Raw genomic sequence first — 19899 nt, 5'->3', positions numbered from 1 at the left:
AATCAATTCAGAAATATTTACTCTAAACTATTTTAAAAACATTTTAGAGAGAAGAAAATCCCGAAGAGTGGAGGTTCTCAGCGGGGTGGGGGGGAGGGGGTGGGGAGGGGGAGAAGATTGATTGCCAAAATTTAAAAAAAATAGCGTACCTAAAGTTATGTGCCTGTGCCCATATATAGGCACCTAGGGCTTGTCCTCATACGGAAAATGGACCATCATGGCTATTCCAGAATAGCTATTCTGGAATAACTCCCTATGTGTACATTCTATTCTAGAATAAAAACGACTTGATTCTGGAATAATAAATAATTGTAGTTTTAGGAGTCTATCTTTAGGAATCCATTTTAAAATCTTGACCTTGAGACAAACTGCCTTGGAAGGTTGTGGAAGCTTCTTCACTGCAGGTTTTCAAAAGGAGGCTAGATAGCCATCTTGGATGGTTTAGACACAACAAAACCTGTATCTTGGCCGGGGTTAGACTAGATGACCCTTGTGGTCCCTTCTAACCCTATGATTCTACGGTCTGTGTAAGCCTTCCTATACTGTCCTGCCACTGACACTATTCATTAAGAAGGAAGATGTAGTTCAGTCTCCACAGGAACATGATTGTCAGGCTAGATCAGACCTGAGTCTGTCTAATCCAGTATTCTACCTCCAACAGTGGCCAACACCAAATGGTTCAGGGGAAAATGCAAGAAACCCCACAGTAGGCAGATGTGGGGTAATCTGCTGTCCATGGTGGCCAGCCCTAAGCCTCTGCTACACAGAGACTATTACTTTTGCCAATTTCTCTGTAGTGGTTAGGTGTGCTGGAATAATTTTTATAGTGGGGGTGCTGAGAGTCATTGACCCACGCTGTAAATCTTGTATATAATAGAAACCACTTCAAGCTAGGAGGTGCTGCAGCACCCCTAGTTCAAGCACCTATGGTAGTGGTTTTATAATTTGAAGTTTTGTCCACTACAGACCAATCTGTGGTCTATAAACTAATTTCATTTAGGACTCTGCCAGGATGTGAACCTCATCCCTAAGATCACAGCAGGTGCTTCCTCTCCTCAGCCACCCATCCCCTTAAATTCTGCCTTTTCTGTTTTCCTGACTGAGGCCAGATCTACAATAGGAAATTAGGTCAGTATAACTACGTCGCTCAGGGGTGTGAAAAATCCACACCCCTGAGAGACGCAGAGAAACCAACCTAACCCCTGCTGTAGACAACGCTAGGCCAATGGGAGAATTCTTCTGTCAACCTAGCTACCGCCTCTTGGGGAGGTGGAGAACCTACACTAATGGGAGAAGCATGCGCCGCCGCTGCAGCATTTTAAGCGTAGACAAGTCCTAAGGAAAGAAAAAAAAAGGAGGGGGAGTAAGGAGGGAGAAGATAATATGTATGATACTTACGTCGAGTTCTGAAGAAAAATGGGTGGTAATTACTTTCATTTTTAGTGGAAGGAAAAGGAACAATCTTTACAAAATAATCAGTTTCAAATTTCAGATTCAAAAAAGGCTGAGATTCCATTCCCTAAAAACATAAATATAAATAAAGAGATTTTGATATACTCTTAAGTCATCTGCCATGTCCATTTAAGAGTATATTGTTTTAAAACAAGCCCACAATTCTCCTGGACATGAACAAAATTTAAGTGCTTTAGGAATCCTATGGTCTCATCCCTCTCTTGCCACCTATGCACTGCCATGCAGGGAGCCCCGTAGAGACGGGTTCTGCACTGCTAAAGGGATGCACAACTGCTGCACAGTTCCTCAGAATAACGTCTCGTCATTGCAGTGAAGTTGCTGGTTCCACCAACAAGGGAGCCTCAGTAGACAGGGAGAGAGGGCTAGATTTGCCCCTAAATTAAAAATATTATAACTAAAAATGTTTAATTATTTAGCAAGCAAATTGCTGGCTAGTCAGCAGCACGTTTTAAAAAAAAGTTTAATAAAACATAAATGTCTCTTTCAAGCCCACATGCAGGATCAAACCAATAATGAATTTTTCCCTAAAGCATATCACTTACAGTTCTTTTAAAACCAGAGTTGAGCTGCTTTGGGTCTTTTAAAACCATTTGCTGACACTGTCTTCCCTCTGATTTTAACTCCTCAAGAATTACTCGAAATCCTTTCAGGAATTCAATCCCTGCAGACATTTAATTAAAATCCAGACAAATATTTTAAAAACACATTTCACTGTGTGTGATGCAGTTTTAAAGCACTACACTTGTTAAAAAATAATGCCTAACCACCATTGTTATTCCCCCTGCATACCATGTTTGTTAGCTGGGTGTCAGTAATAATTCTTCCTTTCTCTCAACATTTTTCTGACTTGTTAAATTCTATCTAGAATTTAAGTTCCTCTGCTGAGACCATCACTCTATATCTGTACAGTGCTTAGCTCAATGGGGGCTTCACCCCAATTGGTCCTTTGGGTTTTACCATACTACAAATAAATAAAATAATCATAAGCAGCAGCTTTGGTAATCCACTGTATTTGTTCAATTTTGCCACTATTAGCGGTAAACAATTTTGTAACATTTTTGTTCAGAAAGAATGGAAACACTGTATCTATATTGTGTTCCTGTCATTTATGAGACCACTGGATTACAGTGGCTGGATGCAGTAGTTATGATTTTGTTTAGTTCTAATAATGCAGAACAGCAGAAGAATTAGGTTAAGTAGAATTATTCCTTAACTATAGTTATGTATAAGTGAGACTGAAATTACACCCATTTTGCTCAAGAGACTCACACAATAGACTCTCAGCAAAATGTTGTGACATTGCTTGCTTATGTTCTCACCATGGTATTGCACCAGGACATTACACTGAGTCATGATGACGCAAATGTCACAATGCTAGAGTTGTGCTTCGATTATGTTGTGGATCAGATGTCAAAGATGCTGCCCAGTTCTTCAAGCCCCACTACCATCACGACTGAGCTATCTAATTACAAGTTTTCTACATATGTCAGAATATAATGTTTACCAAAGACACCACTGCAGTTAACATACGCTAACGATTACATAAACCAAAATGGATTAATGCTACTTAACATTATATGTTTATTTAGATTTGTGTGTTTCCATGAGCCTCTTCTATTTCTCCAGTTTTAAAAAATGTTTTATAATCTTGTAGAAGAGAAAGAGCCATGACCTGCCCAATGTGTTCTTAATAATAAGTGGAACAAAAGCACTGTTTGTGCTAACATGCAGACCATGAAAGAGAAGTGTCCGTCTCCCTGTCACCTGAGACCCTTCAACTGCAGTTCTGTACTGATACTTTCAGAAGGATTAACCTCTGATCATTACAAGAGAGAATACCAAGTTTTGAATCCCCTGGAGATTTGATTTATCCAATCTGCAGCTGTAGATTACCAATTCACTAATAGTATGCTACTGAAAGCATTAGGTATCATCCACATTCTCTTTTAATATCCAATAACGAACTTAATCACTATTTTCTGTTACAAATTTAGCTGTTATCAAATGTGATTATGCAAACATTATTTACAAATGGACCAAATGTGACAGAGAAGCTCTAGGAAATTTTTCTTCTCTTTCTAGAACATTTTCAGGGAACATTTTCGCGGCTCCAGGAGGGGGGAATGCTGGGGCCACAGCTGGGGGCAGGCATGGGGCCGGCCCCACGCCCAGGACTCCACTCCTGGCTGCCGGCCCCATGCCCGCTCCCAGCTGCGGCCCCAGCATTCCCCCCTCCCGGAGCCGCGGTCCCCTCTCCCAGCCCTGGCTCCTGGGGTTGGGGGGGCATGAATGGGGTGTGAGGTAAAAAGTTTGGGGACCACTGCTTTACATAAAGAAAACAAATATTCAACTTTTCAAGAGATTGGTTGTTTTTAAATTGCACATGTTCAAGAATAGAAGTTTAAGTGTTCTGAATGCTTTGTACTCAGTTTGCAAAATCTTTATCCATAATGAAGAGTGCATTTCTTCTAAAAGAAAACAGTGTTAAGTGGCTGAGATATCAATGTTTGAACTGTAGCATTGCAAACGTGGAGTAACTACTGTCCTAACATTTTGAATAGCCCTGATCTACACTGGAAAACGAAGTCAGCTTAACTACGTCGCTCGGGGGTGTGAAAAATCCGAACCTCTGAGTGGTATAGTTAAGCTGACCAGTGTAGACAGTGCTAGGTCAACAGAAGAATTTTTCTGTCCACTTAGCTACCATCTTTCAGGGAGGTGGATTACCTATGGTAATGGGAGAACCCCTCACATTGCCGTAGGTGGTGTCTACACTGAAGCCCTGCAGGACTGAAGCTGTGCCACTGTGGCATTTCAAGTGTAAACAAACCTATACATATTTATATTAACACTGCAGCAATTCATTATATGGACAAAATACCAAATACCTATTCACTCTACAGAACTAAATTACACCAAAAGGAACTATAGTTCATTTTTTTCTGTATAAAATCTATAAATACTTATTTATGTTATCACTCCAATCCGCATTTAGGGTCTAGTCCTTAAGTAGATAGACAGCTTCAGTTCTAAATGTTTAAAATTGTGAGAAATAAACTTTTTCTAGCAGTGACAATATGAGGCAGTATAAACTAATAAATGCAAAGAAATTCAAAGTTGAGACTCTGATGGAAGAGCAGAGGGATAATTTTTTCTGTGTGTATATAACAACCTTCATATTTTTTAAACTATGATTGTTTAAAAGGTACAGAACGGTTTTTAATGCTATGTTTTGTGTGTTGGAGTGTGAGAATATTTAAAAAAATAAAACTGTAGCCTTTTTGTTTCCTGAACATAGATTCCAATAAAATATATGCTTCTGTGTATAACCAAGTTACTTTGATCAGGCCTTAATTAATATGAGAGGAAAAGACAAGTTATTTTAAATTAATATGATCATTGAGAGATTATTACAAAAGACATGATGATTTAACCCAGACGTGGGCAAACTATGGCCTGCGGGCCACACCCGGCCTGTGGGACCGTCCTGCCCCGCCCCTGAGCTCCCGGCCGGGGAGCCTAGTCCCCGGACCCTCTCCTGCTGTCCCCTCTTCCCTGCAGCCACGCCGCCGCCTGCACTCTGGCCCACCGCTCCCGCTGGGCAGCGTGGGGAGCGCAGCTGGCTCTAGCCAGGTGTCGCAGCTGCGAGCTCCTGCTGCTGGTAAGGGGGTGGGGAGTAGGGGGGTTGGGTAAGGAAGTGGGGGTTCTGGGGGGCAGTCAGGGAGGAGAGGGGCGGTTGGATGGGGCGGAGGTTCTGGGGGGGCCGTCAGGCGATGGGGAACAGGGAGGAGTGGGAGTCCCGGGGGGCCTGTCATGGGGCGGGGATGTGGATAGGGGTCGGGAGGGCAGTCAGGGGACAGGGAGCAGGGGGTGGGATCCTGGGGTGCAGTTAGGGGTGGGGGGTGCCGGGAGAGGATGGTCAGGGGACGAGAAGCAGAGGGCAGTTGGATAGGGGGTGGGAGTCCCGGGAGGGCTGTCAAGAGGTGGGGGTGTGGATAGGGGTCGGGGCAGTCAGGGGACAGGGAGCAGGGGGGTTGGATAGGGACGAGGGTCCCGGGAGGGGGCAGTCAGGGAACAAGGAGTGGGGGGGGTGGGGTTGGAGGGGTTGAGGTTCTGAGGGGGGCAGTCAGTGGGGCGGGAAGTGGGAGGGGGCGGATAGGGGGCGGGGGGCCAGGCTGTTGGGGAGGCACAGCTTTCCCTTCCCGGCCTTCCATACAGTTGCGCAACCCTGATGTGACCCTCGGGCCAAAAAGTTTGCCCACCCCTGATTTAAACTGTTTTGTTCTCTAATACTTACCAAGTAGATTTGCTGTCCAAATTATTGTCACTGCAACTTGTTCAGAACATGCATACTGGCTGATTGTTATATTTTGCACATCTCCAATCACGTATTTTCCCACTGAATTCAAATAAGGAGTGCAATCTAAAACATTGAGAAACAAATCACTTAAATAAAACATAAAAATTGTCTTGTGCAGGACCAAATAATTCACAAACTGACACAGGACAAAATCTGGAAAGCCTTGTTCATGCTAGTAGTGCCAATAATGCTATTCATGTGAGTAAAGTGAGCAAGATTTAGTTTATTCCTTAACATTTTTAGAAAAATAATCAAACTTAAAAATAGGTACTTCAAATACCTCAATTATTGTATTGTTATATCTACCGCACATTAAGTCTACAATGGGGCTTTAGTGCCAGGATAATTAAAAACAATGCGGGCACTGTAATCCCTGTTTGGGTGAATGTACTACTAAACCGTTCCAGGAGATCAAACTTTAATTTATTAATTTACATAAAGCAGCCTGGTTTCATTTTCTTTTTTCATTATTGTTTTTATGTGCAATTATTAATATCAATCCCACTACTTCTCAGTTATCCAGCTAGCAGGCCTACAGATAGCTTGCTCCCACCACCTCAGACAAAGAGAGACAGACAGACACACAGAAAACGGCTTACTTTCACAAAATGAGATTCAATAACACTGGTAATTAAACCACAAAATAAATCACACCTGACTGATTCCTTAACACACCAAATATTTTGGTCATCTAGTAATAATACCACATACAGTACAGGTGAACCGGATGGCTCCAGAGGGCAGGACATCTATAATGGAAGCTGCAGTTTCCAAAGGGAAGCAAAATTCTTTACTCCCCAGTACAGCAAGAGCACAAGAAAAGGGTTTGTTTTTTTAATTTTTTTTTCAAATCTTCTTCCGTGTCCCCTCTACATATTCTCCTAAAACATCACACGCAAACAGACTGCAAATCATGGATTCTAGACACCATTAACTACAACTACTTTCACCAGGTCTGTGATAACATCCTTGGACCTAGTCCATGTTGTCCAAACAGCTCAGCAAGTTGTACCACCATGGCACCAGGTACCACAGGAATATCAATACAAAAGACAAACTTCTGAAGATCCCAACAGCCACTGTTCTCACTAGCTACCAAGACCTCAGTCCAGATACATAATACTGTCTGCTGACTTACCATAGTGTAGCTCATCTTCTGAAATAAAGACACAGATTGATTCCAGTCCATAAAGCAGACTTGGCCATTGCAGCATTCACTCACTAAATCCATCTCCTCTCACCTCTGTTGTGAAGACCTTTAGTCTCCAATCTGTTCAACAACCACACAGCTCCAATACCCCATCTATCTGCCACTAGGGCCCACTGAGAACTCTAATGTTGATAAATCTCATTATTTTATTGTGAGTTTCACAATATTTCATGTTATTAAAGCCTCAGCTCCTAGAATCATATGATTATGTGAGATCTCAGTTTTCATTTAAAAAAAAAGTTATAGTTACTGAGAAAAGCCTGAGAATGTGAACCATAAAGATTCAAAAATCAGAAGTCAAATAAAACTATTCCAAAGTTTACTTTTTAACCTCTCACGATTTTTAGGCCAATCTCATTAAGAGTGTGTGTGTGTGTGTGTGTGTGTGTGTGTGTGTGTGTGTGTGTGTGTGTGTGTGTGTGTGTGTGTGTGGGTGTAAAATCATGATTTTTGAATGCTTGGATTTGGTAATACCTGCACTGTGTGGGGGTGGCATAGTACTATAATTCTCTACTTGCGAAATCTACTAAATTTACAAAAAAAAAATGTTGGATTGATGTTCTAAGTGTACAGTGCCAAATTTTAATAATCAGTTATTCAAAATCTGATGCTAGGTACTAGACTGTACTATGCTTGCAAATGAATTTGACTGATATTATCAAGCCAATGCAGAAAATAAGAATTTAAATCAAATACACTCCCTTGAAAACTACAAATGAAAAATTATTAATCACACAAACTGAATCTTTGAAATGGGCTTTTTACCATAAATGACAAGGGTGAGCTGTTTGGTTCCTTTAGGTAACTGTTGCACAATTCAGAAAAATATATTTTGTACTATATTAAGTTTTATGAAAATTGAGCAATTAGTCCTCAGTTATTGTAAGTGGAATTTGTTGCTAAAAGTCAACCGAGTGACAGCATTAATTTCCTCTTAGGAGAATAGAAATATCTCTTTCAATGGAAAGTTTGGAGTAACAGCTTCTTGCAAGGTCTGGATCCAATTAACAGCCTTGCCTAAGATTTTGGATCCTAGTTACTAAAATGCTATGCTGAAATAACAATTTGCCAAAATGCAATACACAAAATGTCTCAGGGTTGAATGTGAGTTCCTGATTTAAAATGTTTAAAAAGAACACAGCAGTGAAGAATTTGCAGGCTTTACAGGGAGGCATTTCTTCGGTTAAATCCAAGTTAAATACGAAACTGGATAAACATTTATTTTCTCACTTTGAACAAATTATTTAACCCCTACTATGAAGTGTCTTAACCCATGGACAGGCTATGCAACAAAATAAATGCCTTTTAAATCAGAGCCAGGTATCCACATTTTTCTTTCTGTTGGCTCTTCTTTATCAGTATATGTTTCTGTATTATGTAAAATCTTCAGTCTTGGTAGAAGGGACCTCCTTGCAGTACTGCCAAACTTAAATAACCCCCTTAGGCAGGGAGTTTGGAACAGCATTTTAAATTAACATTTGTCATTGGTTAACCCCAGCTCCTGATGCAAGAATTAATGGTAAAAAACATGACAGTTATTAGGGTTTAAACAGGCTCCACTGTGTGAACCTACCAGTGGGTATCACTGCTCTGATTGCTATTTCCTGCTTTTCTTTATTCAGGTAAGAAATTATTACCCTCTTCTAGTGACCATGTATTCCATGTAGGATTTAATAGGCATAAATTATGCTGGCGTTCTTTAAATACTAATGTGAGGTTAGACATAGAACAGGAATTCACAATAAAGGATTGATATTTCAGAAATTATCATAGAAACAGAGGGCTCATATGAAATTGTGACCAAGGATAAACTAAGATACATCAGAATGAAACAAAAGGATTTCCTTCAGTGTTTCCAGTAAGTATACTAGGTTTTAACACATAAGGACTTTACTCCAACTCCAGCAACCAGTCAGTGATGTAGTTGTAAAGGTGCACACACCAAATGTAGACAAGGAAAGCTGTTATTTGCACTGATGCAATTTATTTTAGCTCCACTGCTGCAAAATCTGGGCTTTCCTAGTCTACACATTAAGTTTACACTGGTGCAGCTATACTGGTGGCAGACCCCTGATTGCCAAAACAGGGTAAATTCCCAATGCAGATATGGCCCTCGTATACCCAACAGATATCTGAGTATGTGTTAGCGTATCCTGAGCCAAGATATGCAAGTCAGATTATAGTTCATGAGAGAACAAACTAAAACTCCGATATTTAACATTAATCATTGGAAAGAAACCTATTTCTAGTATATTCCCTTTACATGAGAACAAATTAAATTTATTTTCTACTTAAAGGAACACAACTCCGTTTACCCTCAAAATTTAGATTTCAGAAAAACAAGCTTCTACAAAGCTAAAAACAAACACATTTTTTCTCATGAATTTAGAAGCTGGGAATGGGCGACGGGATGGATCACTTGATGATTACCTGATCTGTTCATTCCCTCTGGGGCACCTGGCTTTGGCCACTGTCGGAAGACAGGATACTGGGCTAGGAGGACCTTTGGTCTGACCCAGTATGGCTGTTCTTATGTTCTTAAGTAAATGAAACACACAAAGGATAGAAACTAAACTAGATTTTTAAACTTTTTTGGTATTAAATAATCTACATTGTTATTACTAGTATATGTAAGGAAAACCTTTTAAAACCATATAAACCTTACAGACAATTTCCTTTTAAAATCAACACTAGCTAATTTTAGAGTGTAAATATGTCTTCCTTTTAAAGAGACCAAAGAAAAATTAAGCAATGTAAAACTTGGCATAATGGAATCCTGCTTTACATGGCATAAATTTTGGTAAGCGTGAGTGAAGTGACTGCCTATTTTTGGCAGCTGCTGCCTCCTGTATGGAGGTTTACTTTGAATGACAGACATTGGATGGGCTCAGAATACATAACAGACAGTAGAAATGTGGGGAAGATTATTATTTAGTAAAAATATCTCACCAAAAGCATTTTTAAATCATCTTTGTTTACATAAACCTGCAGTTCACAAACTTACAAGAATCGTGAGAATTATTTTTTTTAAAAGTCATGTTGCTATATAAGAGTAAGAGTTGGGCTTTTTGTTTTTGAGAGAAGTTGAGATTTTTATCTGTTGTAGGTGATTAACTTACTGTCATATTTAAAGGTGATATTAAGCATTCCACCGTTCTTGCTGACTAGTGGCAGCACCTACAGAGAAACAACAGAAAAATATAGTAAATAAAAATTACTTTGCTTTGAGTTTACATAAACATTTTAATTTTAGGTGTTTCAATTTGGCATCACACACAAAAAGAAAAGTCTCACATGGAAATCCATGGTGAGTTATATTGTCTTCAACCTGTCAGGCAGGCAGGCAGGCAATGTGAATACAACTAATGCAAGAACAGATTGCAGCATTCCTGAAATTCTATCTTTTCTCCTGCCAGTAGCTTTCAAATACACACAGGCATCAAATCACAAAGAAACAAATTTCAACACCAAGGAAAAATCTGCAGTTTTAAGGAGGATGACCTGATCAGTATATCTGAATAATAAAAAAATATTACGTTTTTTTGTGTTGGAAGGTACTGGTGTCCCCAAATCCATTATTCTGAACTGACTGGATCTGTACAGATATACTCCATCAGCCCAGGGATTGGAAAGTCAAAAAGTGACTCAAACTTATCTTTAGAGAGGAAATAAAGTGTGACTGAAAGCAGCATCTAATAAGGCTCAAAACCACTAAGCTACAAGCTGTCAAACAAACGTACATGAGCAAGAAAATGCCAGTCTCTTCTGAGGCTGAGCCCTTTTCCTCAGACCTAATGACAAGGAAGCCTGAACAACTAAAAAGAAAAAAAATGTCATTCCTAAATATAAAGGGAAATACAGAAGAGCACCAGGGCATTGCACAGAAGAGTGATCATGGCACCTTAGTTCTGTTTTCTTAGTAACTTCCAGGACAGAAATCAAAACCACAAAAGAGAAAAACCATCAAAGCCACAAAAGAGAAATTCCCCATTGTGCTAATCAACTGAGGGTGAGTAGGTGCATGAAGGGCGTGATGGATTTTGTTCATCTGCTTGACCATCAGGCACATATGGCCAAGTTTTCAGCATGTTCGGAATTTGCCTGCAGATAAATCAGACTGCCTTTTAAAAATGTTTAACTCTATTCAGTGCTTATGAAAGGTGTTGGACTCATACCTACAGAGATCAAAGTGTAACCAAAGAACAGGTATAACAGGATACCAGGAGGCCTCGGGAGTAGCTCACTCCTCCCTCCCCGTGACCCTAGGGCTGGGAGGAGTTCTGTGCCCCTGACGATTATTGGGGGGACCATGCCCTTGTTTGCCCCTCCTGGGGCACAACCCTGTGTCCACTGAAGGCAGGACAAGGAGCAAGCAGATTAATCTGCAGCAAGGAAGATTTAGGTTACATATTAGGAAAAACGTTCTAGCTATAAGGATAGTTAAGCACTGGAAAAGGTTACCCGGTGAGGATGTGGAATCTCCGTCATTGGGAGGTTTCTAATAACAGGTAAGATAAACACTTGGGATGGTCTAGGTATACTTGGTCCTGCCTCAGCACAAGGGGATCGACTCACTAGATGACCTCTCAAGGTCTCTTCCAGCCTACATTTCTGTGATTTTATGTTTAGCCTTAACATAGGTTTTTGCACCTGACATCAGAATTGTGTAGATTTTATACTTGTAAGTGCTTTACGGATTTAAGAGTGATTTATCGTTTTCATTATCTGTTTATATGACAGTAACATCTTAATTGCTTATATTACAGTAACACCTCAATCAATATTGAGGGTCCATCATGCTATGCTCTGTACAAACACATATTAAGAGGCAGTCTTCGCCAAGAAGAGCATACTCTCTTATTAGACAAGAAAAACAGCACAGAAAGATCATTTAAATTCTTCGCTCTTTATTGGTTGGTTGGCTAAAATCAACAAACAGTTAGCAAGGCTGCCAACTGGAGCAACTCCAGTTGGAACAGGTTTTGTATCCTAAAACTTTTCTACTAGAGGAACAAGTTGTAAATATACAGTAAAGTACATTAGATACCAATTTTTAAAATGCAAGAATCTATAGTTTCTCATTCTATTTCAGAGTGTGTTATATTTCAACAGAAATCATGTTTACTTTTATGCTTGAGACACCTATAATTGTTCATAAAAATGTTTTAAGACTTAATAATTGCCTTTAGGCTATGTTACCAGTTAGCCATCTGTACTCCTAACACAGGAACTATTTCTTCAGCAAATTGCTGCTTTAATTATTGAGTTAACAATTGTACAGATTTACCTTCAAGTTCACAGCCTTTTTGCCTAGTACGTTGCACTTTGGCTTTATATATGGCAGCTAAAAAGCAGCTTTTACTTTCAAATATTAATGTTTTTTCCACAAGTAGTACAAATGATTGTTACATTTGTCTCTTGGTATTTTAGAGTTGTATTACATTTTATGGGATAAATCTATCTGCATTCAAATATACATTTAAAGTATCCCCCAAAACTACTGAGGGAAGGATCAAAGAGATGAGGTCTGATCCTACTATTGCTAAAGACAACAAGAGTTTTGCCACTGATTTCAATGGGAGCAGCCCCATGTGTTATCATATATGTCACAGGAGCTATTTAATCCAAGATTACAAAATTGAGTTGCAATATAATACATCGATGTTGTTCACATTATATGATTATCTCTGTACAGGGGTAAATGACTGCAAAAGGTGCAAAGCAGTGGAGAAGAAGCAGGCTCTATGGTATCTATAGGGAGTCTATATGGACACACACACACCTATGTATACATATGTATTTATAAATTATATATACAATATATCATATATTCATGATCATGCACCTGCAGTAGTATGTTATCAGTGTCTTTAAGCACTTGGCTTGCCTGCAACATTAAAGCAGCACTGTCAAACAGCACTAAAATTTGACTTATTTGCAGGGCCGGCTCCAGGGTTTTGGCAGCCTCAAGCAGCCAAACAAACAAAAAAAAAGCCGCGATCGCGATCTGCGGCAGCAATTCGGCGGGAGGTCCTTCGCTCTGAGCAGGAGTGAGGGACTGTCCGCCGAATTGCCGCCGAACAGCTGGATGTGCCGCCCCTCTCCGAAGTGGCCGCCCCAAGCACCTGCTTGGTAAACTGGTGCCTGGAGCCGGCCCTGCTTATTCGAATATGGTATAATCTGGTTCAGGGATAGGGAAAGATCTTACAGATTCTGAACAAACATTTAAGAAACTCTCCTTTGTATTGCAAAGGAGCTAGTGGAACAAGGTTGATTTACAGTTATCTAAATAGGTATGGCCTACACAAAAAAGGTGCAGTTAATTACCTGACACTTTTCTCAGAGCTGTGCTAATATCACTGATGATACTGTGGAATGAACAAGGAAATATCTAAAATGAATTCAGTACAGTTTATTATTTTGTATTTGCCTTTTTCAAAACTTGCCTGGAGGGTTTTTCTAAAGCTCACAGCTTTAATATTGATCTAATAATTGAGGAAAAATAAATCAATGTATTGTTTTCTATTTCTTGGTAAAATTTACCCACTCTCTCCTAAGGGGTTACACCACAATTGAACTCGGTCCTGTAACTCAATTATTAAAATCAGGTTTCTTGTTTGTTACAGGTGGCTTTACATCATGTGTGAATTTATTGCTGAAACATCTGTTGCTTTCATTCACTCTTCCCAGAAATTACCTCATTTTTTGACACTGTAGAAGGATTATCTAATAACAGTAGATGCACTGCTAACAATGCCTAAAGCAACAGGAGATGGCTAAGACCTGTAAGCATCATGTTTGAAATATCTAGACTCCTTAGACACACATCATCAAATCACACTGTGTATGATTCTTCAGCAGCTGACCAACTCTTACCATGCAATTGGCTGTGTGGCAGTCTTGTGGATGAGACCATTACAAGTAAAGTCCTATCTTTTCAGGGTCCTATTTAAGGCCCGATTATACATTTGGGGGGGGGGGGGAGGAAAGCAAGGATTTGCCCCTTCCCTCAGTTTTCTTGGCTAAAATGTTTCTTTTCCATCACTGTTGGGCATTTTGTTGTGAGTCAATTGGTTGTCCCAATCCAACTCTGAGATATAGAACAATCCACTTGAATGTTTTCAACCAGGAAGCATCAATGAACTGCTAAACTGTTCCTATATGGTTACAGAACTGCAGTAAAGTGGAACAATTTTCAGCTTGTGTGATTGGAGGATATCTGGATGCACATTATAAGACTGTCCTACATAAATGAGGAAAAGTTGAGGTGCCTTTAATCTTCTTTTGTTCCATTCTTTGTTTCTATGGGGAATTTGCCAATGCAATATCACGGTCTTCCTTTTAAACAAATAAAACTAAAACTAAAAAAAAAAAAAAAAAAAAGCAATGGCTGTTGAAAATAGCAATTCCAGTCCTAATAACCACTGGGAAGCATTTCTTGGTCAATTTATTCTACTTTTTCTACAGCAAGTTACAGTGGATCAGTATATTTGATTTGGGAGAAATGAAGTAACAACTGCCCAAATTGAGCATGAGCACTCCTGAATTTTGAGGGTGTTCAAATCTGGAAAAGAAAAGTCAATTTCTGCTTCCATGGCTCAGAAGTGGAAATCCTCCTACGTGCCTGGCACTGTATCTAAAGCTACCCAGTCTAGTAGAGCCTCCCCTCCCTTACTTTTCATTTTAAATTCTAGTGGGATCCACGTACCTCCCTTGCTAGGCTTCAGATAGAGAGGTGCAATGTCCATTTAGTCCACCCAATTTTTTCTTTGGGGGAGAGCCCAGGGCTGGGGCAGCAGGGGAGTGCAGGTGGGGGCCAGAGCTGGGATGGCAGGGGGTGTGAGCGGGGGAGAGTCCAGGGCTGGGGCAACACAGGGGTGAGGGAGGAGCCCAGGACTGCGGTGGGGGGCAGCAAAAAACCTAGAGCTGGCTCTGTCTCTACCATTCACAGCAAGCTGCAGATTTCAGTTCCATACTCCTTCCCCCTCCCTTTCCTGTTACTAGCGGCCGAGGGAATGCTGGGAAATGTAGTTCTTTCCCTGCTCCAGGGCTGGCTCTATAGGCAGGGAGCTAATGAAGGAACTACAGCTCCCAGGGCCCCCTGTTGGTTCTCAGCTCCCATGCTGGATTCTTGCGCCCCTGCAAATATGCCGCCCCAAGCAACTGCTTGCTTTGCTGGTGCCTAGAGCCGGCCCTGGCTATCAGAATTGAGGATAAGATACACTATTTAATAGGCTTTTAAAATCCTAACTCTCACGTATTCATATACTTGGCCTATTGATTTATATTCTCACTTACAGTTGTAATAAAACTCATTAGGCAGGTGGTAAACTGAGAATACATTATGCTCAACATATTCATTTTGCTATTAATTTGGCTTTCCACCTCCTCCTTTTACCTATTTCATCCACATTTTGCATTTGTCATAATCCTACCATCTGAACTCTTTGGGTCAAGGTTTGTCTTTATTGTGTTCATATAACCCTTAGTACAATGTAGGGATGTAAATACCGTTTTAAAAGTTAACAGTTTAAATGATTTAAAATGTTTTGTTTAAACGGTTATAATATATGGAGATATACCTATCTCATAGAGCTGGAAGGTCATCGAGTCCAGCCCCCTGCCTTCACTAGCAGAAACAAGTCCTGATTTTGCCCCAGATCCCCAAGTGGCCCCCTCAAGGATTGAACTTACAACCCTGGGTTTAGCAGGCCAATACTCAAATCACTGAGCTATCCCACCCTAACCAATTAAAGGGCCAGACGGCCGTTGTGGCTAGGGTTGCTCCGGCCGGCCGGGGTCGGCCGACCGGCCCAGAGGTTAACGGTTAACTGGTTTACATTTTGCATCCCTAGTACAAGAAAACCCTGATCCCTGAATGTTCACTTTGGTTGCTGCTGTAATGATGATGATGATGATGATATCATCATCATAATATTGAACCAGAAGAAAGGATCAGGAAACACTCACTCTTTGCACGCATTCACCTTAACTGCAGCTCCCCAGTTAAACGCAACAGCTCTGCTGTGTTTAACAAGAATGAGCAGCACAAAAAACCACACAACTATCTTGAAGTTATCATCAGAGTTTTATAGAACACTTCAAAATTTACCAGCAACATCAAATGAAATCCAGGAAACAAACAAAACAAAACAAAAAATATGCATGGAAAAACAAAGCCACAATTGGCACAACTCACAGGACTAAACAGAATATTTACTCACTGTGTATCCAAACAAAGCAACTTTCTTAAATATCCTTACCATTTTGAACAAACTAATGGCTCTAAAAATAAATAGTTTTTTAAAATATACGTACTAATAGCTCTTATACTCACAACTTTGCAACTTTCACTTAACAATTCAAATTGAACAGATGAAATATAAAATTCTCCATTTGAAAGAGAAACACCACCTTTCTATTAAACCTCTAATCTTAAAAAAAATCCCCTTGGTTTTCCCAAGCAGATCAGCACCATCATCCACCAAATGAACAAAATCATGAAAGACTGAATATACATTAAATGAACAAAATCATGAAAGAATTAACATACATTAAATGATCAAAATTTACATAACAGACCTTAATTTCATATAGAACCACTGATATTGCAGGCACATTTTTGTAATGTAAGCAGTAAACATTCCAGAGTTAGTGACAGATACTAAAACAAATAGGGAAAAAAAATCTCAAAGTTGTGTGAAAAGAAATTTTCATATTCAACAGATGCTACACCATGGCTCCACACAATACTATATAGGTATGAGAGCTACTTAAACACAGAAGCTTCAGAAGGTACAACTATGATACAGTTTTTAAAACCAGACAAGCAGGAAATAGTGAGTTGATACTTAAAGGAAAACTGCAGTGTAATATAAAAGATACTCTAATCACTACCTCCAATTAAAAAAGAATAAATCATCACTGTAAATCCAAACCAATAAAGATGAGGCACTGTCAAAAACAGATATAAAACAAGTGGTGCCAAAACAAGTTGATAAATTAAAGAGCAATAAGTCTTCAGAACAATATGACATCCATCCAAAAGTTCTAAAGGAATTTAAGAATGAAGCAACAGAGCTGCTAACTATCAGGGGGTAGCCGTGTTAGTCTGTATCCACAAAAACAACAAGGGAGTCCGGTGGCACCTTAAAGACTAACAGATTTATTTGGGCATAAGCTTTCGTGGGTAAAAAACCTCACTTCTTCAGAGCTGCTAACAAAACTATTCAATCTCACATTAAAATCACTTCCTATATCAGAGGATTGGAAGGTAGTAAAATTGTAGCTATCTTTGAAAAAAGTATCTGGGTGGTGCTGGGAATTACAGCCATCATGCCTTCTTTCAAATACCAGTAAAACTGGCTGAAATAACAGTTACAATTAGAATTATAAAACACTTAGTTGACCATGATGTGAAAGGGACAAACCAGCACAATTTCTCTACTCTATATTAATTCTTAGTGCATTTCAACAAAATAGCAACTAAAGGAGAACTTGGTTGTTATGATCTAAATGAACTCTCCAAAAGTCTTTCAAAACCTTTTCATAAGAAGCTATTAAGGAAACTAAGTATTCATAGGGTGAGAGGTAAAGTACTGTCAGGGCTGAGAAACATGCTTAATCGAAACAGAAAACAAAGAGCAGGAATAAATGGTCAGGTTTCGACATGGCAAAAGATCAATAGAAGGGCAACCCAAGGATATGTACTAAGACTGGTATTGTTAATTCAGTTACAAAGGATCTGGAAAAGGGCGGGTGTGACCTGAGAAGTGGCAACATTTCCAGATGACATAAAATTATCTAGGTTAGTAAAGACTGAGGAACTTCTGAGGGACCTAGCAAAGCTAGGTGAGCCTGCAGCACAAAATTGACAACTGTAAAGTAAAGCATATTGAAAGGTATGAAGTGAAATACTCATACACATTGTTGGGTTCTAACTTAACTGTAAGCACTTGGGGAAAAGGCTCGTGGACTGCTGTGAACTGCTCCGTGGAAACTTCTGCTCACTCAGTGTGCAGCAGCAGTCAAAAAAAGCAAACAATGTGCTGAAAATATTATAATGCAAGTCAATTTCTGCTAAATCTTTGTAAAGAAAGGATGACCAGAACTGAACACATATTACAAACAGATGGCACAACCTCACCTGGTGGTCACCCTTTCTTTACAAAGATTTAGCAGAAACAGAAGATGTCCAGAGATAGGGTACAAAAACATTTAGAGCAAAGGAAAGACTTCCATTAAAGTAGAGATTCAAAAGATTGAGACCGTTTAGATTAGAGAGGAGATATGACAGTTATAAAAAGTAGTGGATAGTTTAGAAGAGGTACCCAGATGCTCCTGTTTATTCTTTCTCATACTACAAGAACAGGAGGATATTCAAGGAAAGTTGAAGTCAACAAATTTAAACTTAATTAAATAGCATACTTTTTCACACCCACATGTACTCAACCTCTGGAACTCTGCCACAAAATATCACTCAAAGTTTCAAAAAAGAGATTAGACCACTATACGGATAACAAGACTAGCCACATTTACATTAGATAGGATATTAACAAAACACAAAAGCTATAAGTCCTCATGATGCAGGGCGCAAGACAAGCACTAGCTGGCAGGAATTAGGAAGAAACTTCCCCCATAGTAGCTAATTGTCTATTAAAGAGTCTAGTCCCTTTTGGTGAAGCATCTGGTACTCGCCAATGTCAGAGATAGGTTGCTGAGCTAATCTGCTCCGGTAATTTCAATGTTCCAGTGTGTTCCAGAGCAGTAACTCCAAGGGAAATGAAACCCGGGGTCAGCCCAGCATAAATCCACTTCAAAGGACTGACTGGTTCCACATTTTTTGCATTTTATTTTTCCAGAGCTGGTGTTAAAACTTTGAATTCCAGGATTACATTACAATTTTACAAATACTTAAAAAAAAATAAAAATAAAAATAAAAAAAACATGTTCCAGTACTCTAATTTGAAAATGCAAAGGTTAAAATCAGCTTCCCTCTCCTCCCTCCCAACACTTTATTAGAAATGCCAACAAGCCCTATAAATGTGAATACCTCTTAGGCTCTGTCTACATTAAGAAAATTCTCACTGGCGTAATTACTTCAGTGTAGTTACACAAGTGTGAACTTATAATGCTGACATGCTGCATCAGCCCAAATTAGGACCTATACCGAGACAGTTTACTTCACCATGTTACCACTCTTTCACTGCTGCAGAACTTCAACATTAGAGGATTGCACTAGAGTGATTACACTAATGTAGTTATACCAGTGTGAATTTCCTTAATGTAATAGCATCTTACTGTGCTCAATCCTACAGAAGAGGCAGCTCTAGATAAGATCATGGAGGACAGGTCCACCAATGGCTATTAGCCAGGATGAGCAGGGATGGTGTCCCTAGCCTCTGTTTGCCAGGAGTTGGGAATGGGGCTAAATGGACCTTTGGTCTGACCCAGTATGGCCGTTCTTATGTTCTCTTACTGCTTTGATAGAACCCTCATTTAACAAACATACTTTCTGCTAACTACATATGGGGCTGCGTGAATCAGAGGGTTCGTAAAGGCTTAGAGAACTTTTCACATCTAGATATAGATTTCAATTAGCCTAGGATAGCAGTGACCAAAATCTGTTCAGTGGCTCATGTGAAATGTGCGGTTCCCATACATAGGGCCCTATCAAATTCACGGTCCATTTTGGTCAATTTCATGGTATAGGATTTTAAAAATCATAAATTTCATGATTTCAGCTATTTCAATCTGAAATTTCCCAGTATTGTGATTGTAGGAGTCCTGACTCAAAAAGGAGTTGTGGGGGGGGGGTCACAAGATTATTGTAGGGGGGGTTACAGTACTGTTACCC

At 39.7% G+C, this 19899-nt stretch overlaps 1 protein-coding gene across 2 annotated transcripts in view; it reads right to left on the bottom strand.

Annotated features, from left to right (window-relative positions):
• The window catches only part of IL17RD (interleukin 17 receptor D), an 89183-nt gene that overhangs the window by 20250 nt on the left and 49034 nt on the right, over window positions 1-19899 (bottom strand). For both annotated transcript variants that reach the window (XM_054036214.1, XM_054036215.1), the window contains exons 2-5: window positions 10163-10220; window positions 5771-5896; window positions 2016-2134; window positions 1399-1519 (exon numbers count right to left, since the gene is read on the bottom strand). In XM_054036214.1, the coding sequence (XP_053892189.1) occupies window positions 1399-1519; window positions 2016-2134; window positions 5771-5896; window positions 10163-10220 (424 nt within the window). The remainder of the gene's footprint in view (window positions 1-1398; window positions 1520-2015; window positions 2135-5770; window positions 5897-10162; window positions 10221-19899) is intronic.

This window comes from Malaclemys terrapin, chromosome 7, assembly GCF_027887155.1.
Source record: "Malaclemys terrapin pileata isolate rMalTer1 chromosome 7, rMalTer1.hap1, whole genome shotgun sequence".
NCBI classification, from domain to species: Eukaryota; Metazoa; Chordata; order Testudines; family Emydidae; genus Malaclemys; species Malaclemys terrapin.
This window is presented reverse-complemented; position numbering and strand designations above follow the sequence as displayed.